Consider the following 463-nt stretch of genomic DNA (forward strand, 5'->3'; position numbering starts at 1 on the left):
TGTTTACATATACGTGTGTGGTGTACATATGTGAGCATTTGTATACTTGTACCATGTGTTCCTCTGTATCTCTTCCTACCCTCGTGCATATACTCAGGTGACATGAGAACTCTAAGGAAACAGTTCATATTTCCCGTCCTGTGTAGAAAAGACCCCACTAACACGTACTCTCTCAGCAGCTCCTCTAGCCGGCTCAGTTGTTCCGAGGTCGACTTTGTTTCCTCTTCCAGCTGTTTCACCAGTCTTTCACTCTGCTCCTCCTTCTGCTGGACGGCATCCAACTCCTCCAGGGCAAGTTTTAGCTCTTCTCTAATGACATTCTTCTCTGAAGCCATTTCCTCTTGAAATGAGCAGAGCTGCTGCTGAAGACTAGCAGACAATTCCTGCATTAAGACAGAGAAGCACAAGATAATTAGATGTGGCCTCAGGACCTTTCTTGGAGACAAGAAATGCAATACAGATC

At 45.4% G+C, this 463-nt stretch overlaps 1 protein-coding gene across 1 annotated transcript in view; it reads right to left on the reverse strand.

The window, feature by feature from the left end:
- Hmmr (hyaluronan mediated motility receptor) overlaps positions 1-463 on the reverse strand; it is a gene marked incomplete at its 5' end in the record, with an annotated part of 14,661 nt that overhangs the window by 5,610 nt on the left and 8,588 nt on the right. The window contains one exon of the mRNA XM_013355511.2: positions 169-383. Coding sequence (XP_013210965.2) covers positions 169-383 — 215 coding nt within the window. The remainder of the gene's footprint in view (positions 1-168; positions 384-463) is intronic.

The sequence above is a fragment of the Microtus ochrogaster genome, unplaced genomic scaffold, assembly GCF_000317375.1.
Source record: "Microtus ochrogaster isolate Prairie Vole_2 unplaced genomic scaffold, MicOch1.0 UNK147, whole genome shotgun sequence".
NCBI lineage: Eukaryota > Metazoa > Chordata > Mammalia > Rodentia > Cricetidae > Microtus > Microtus ochrogaster.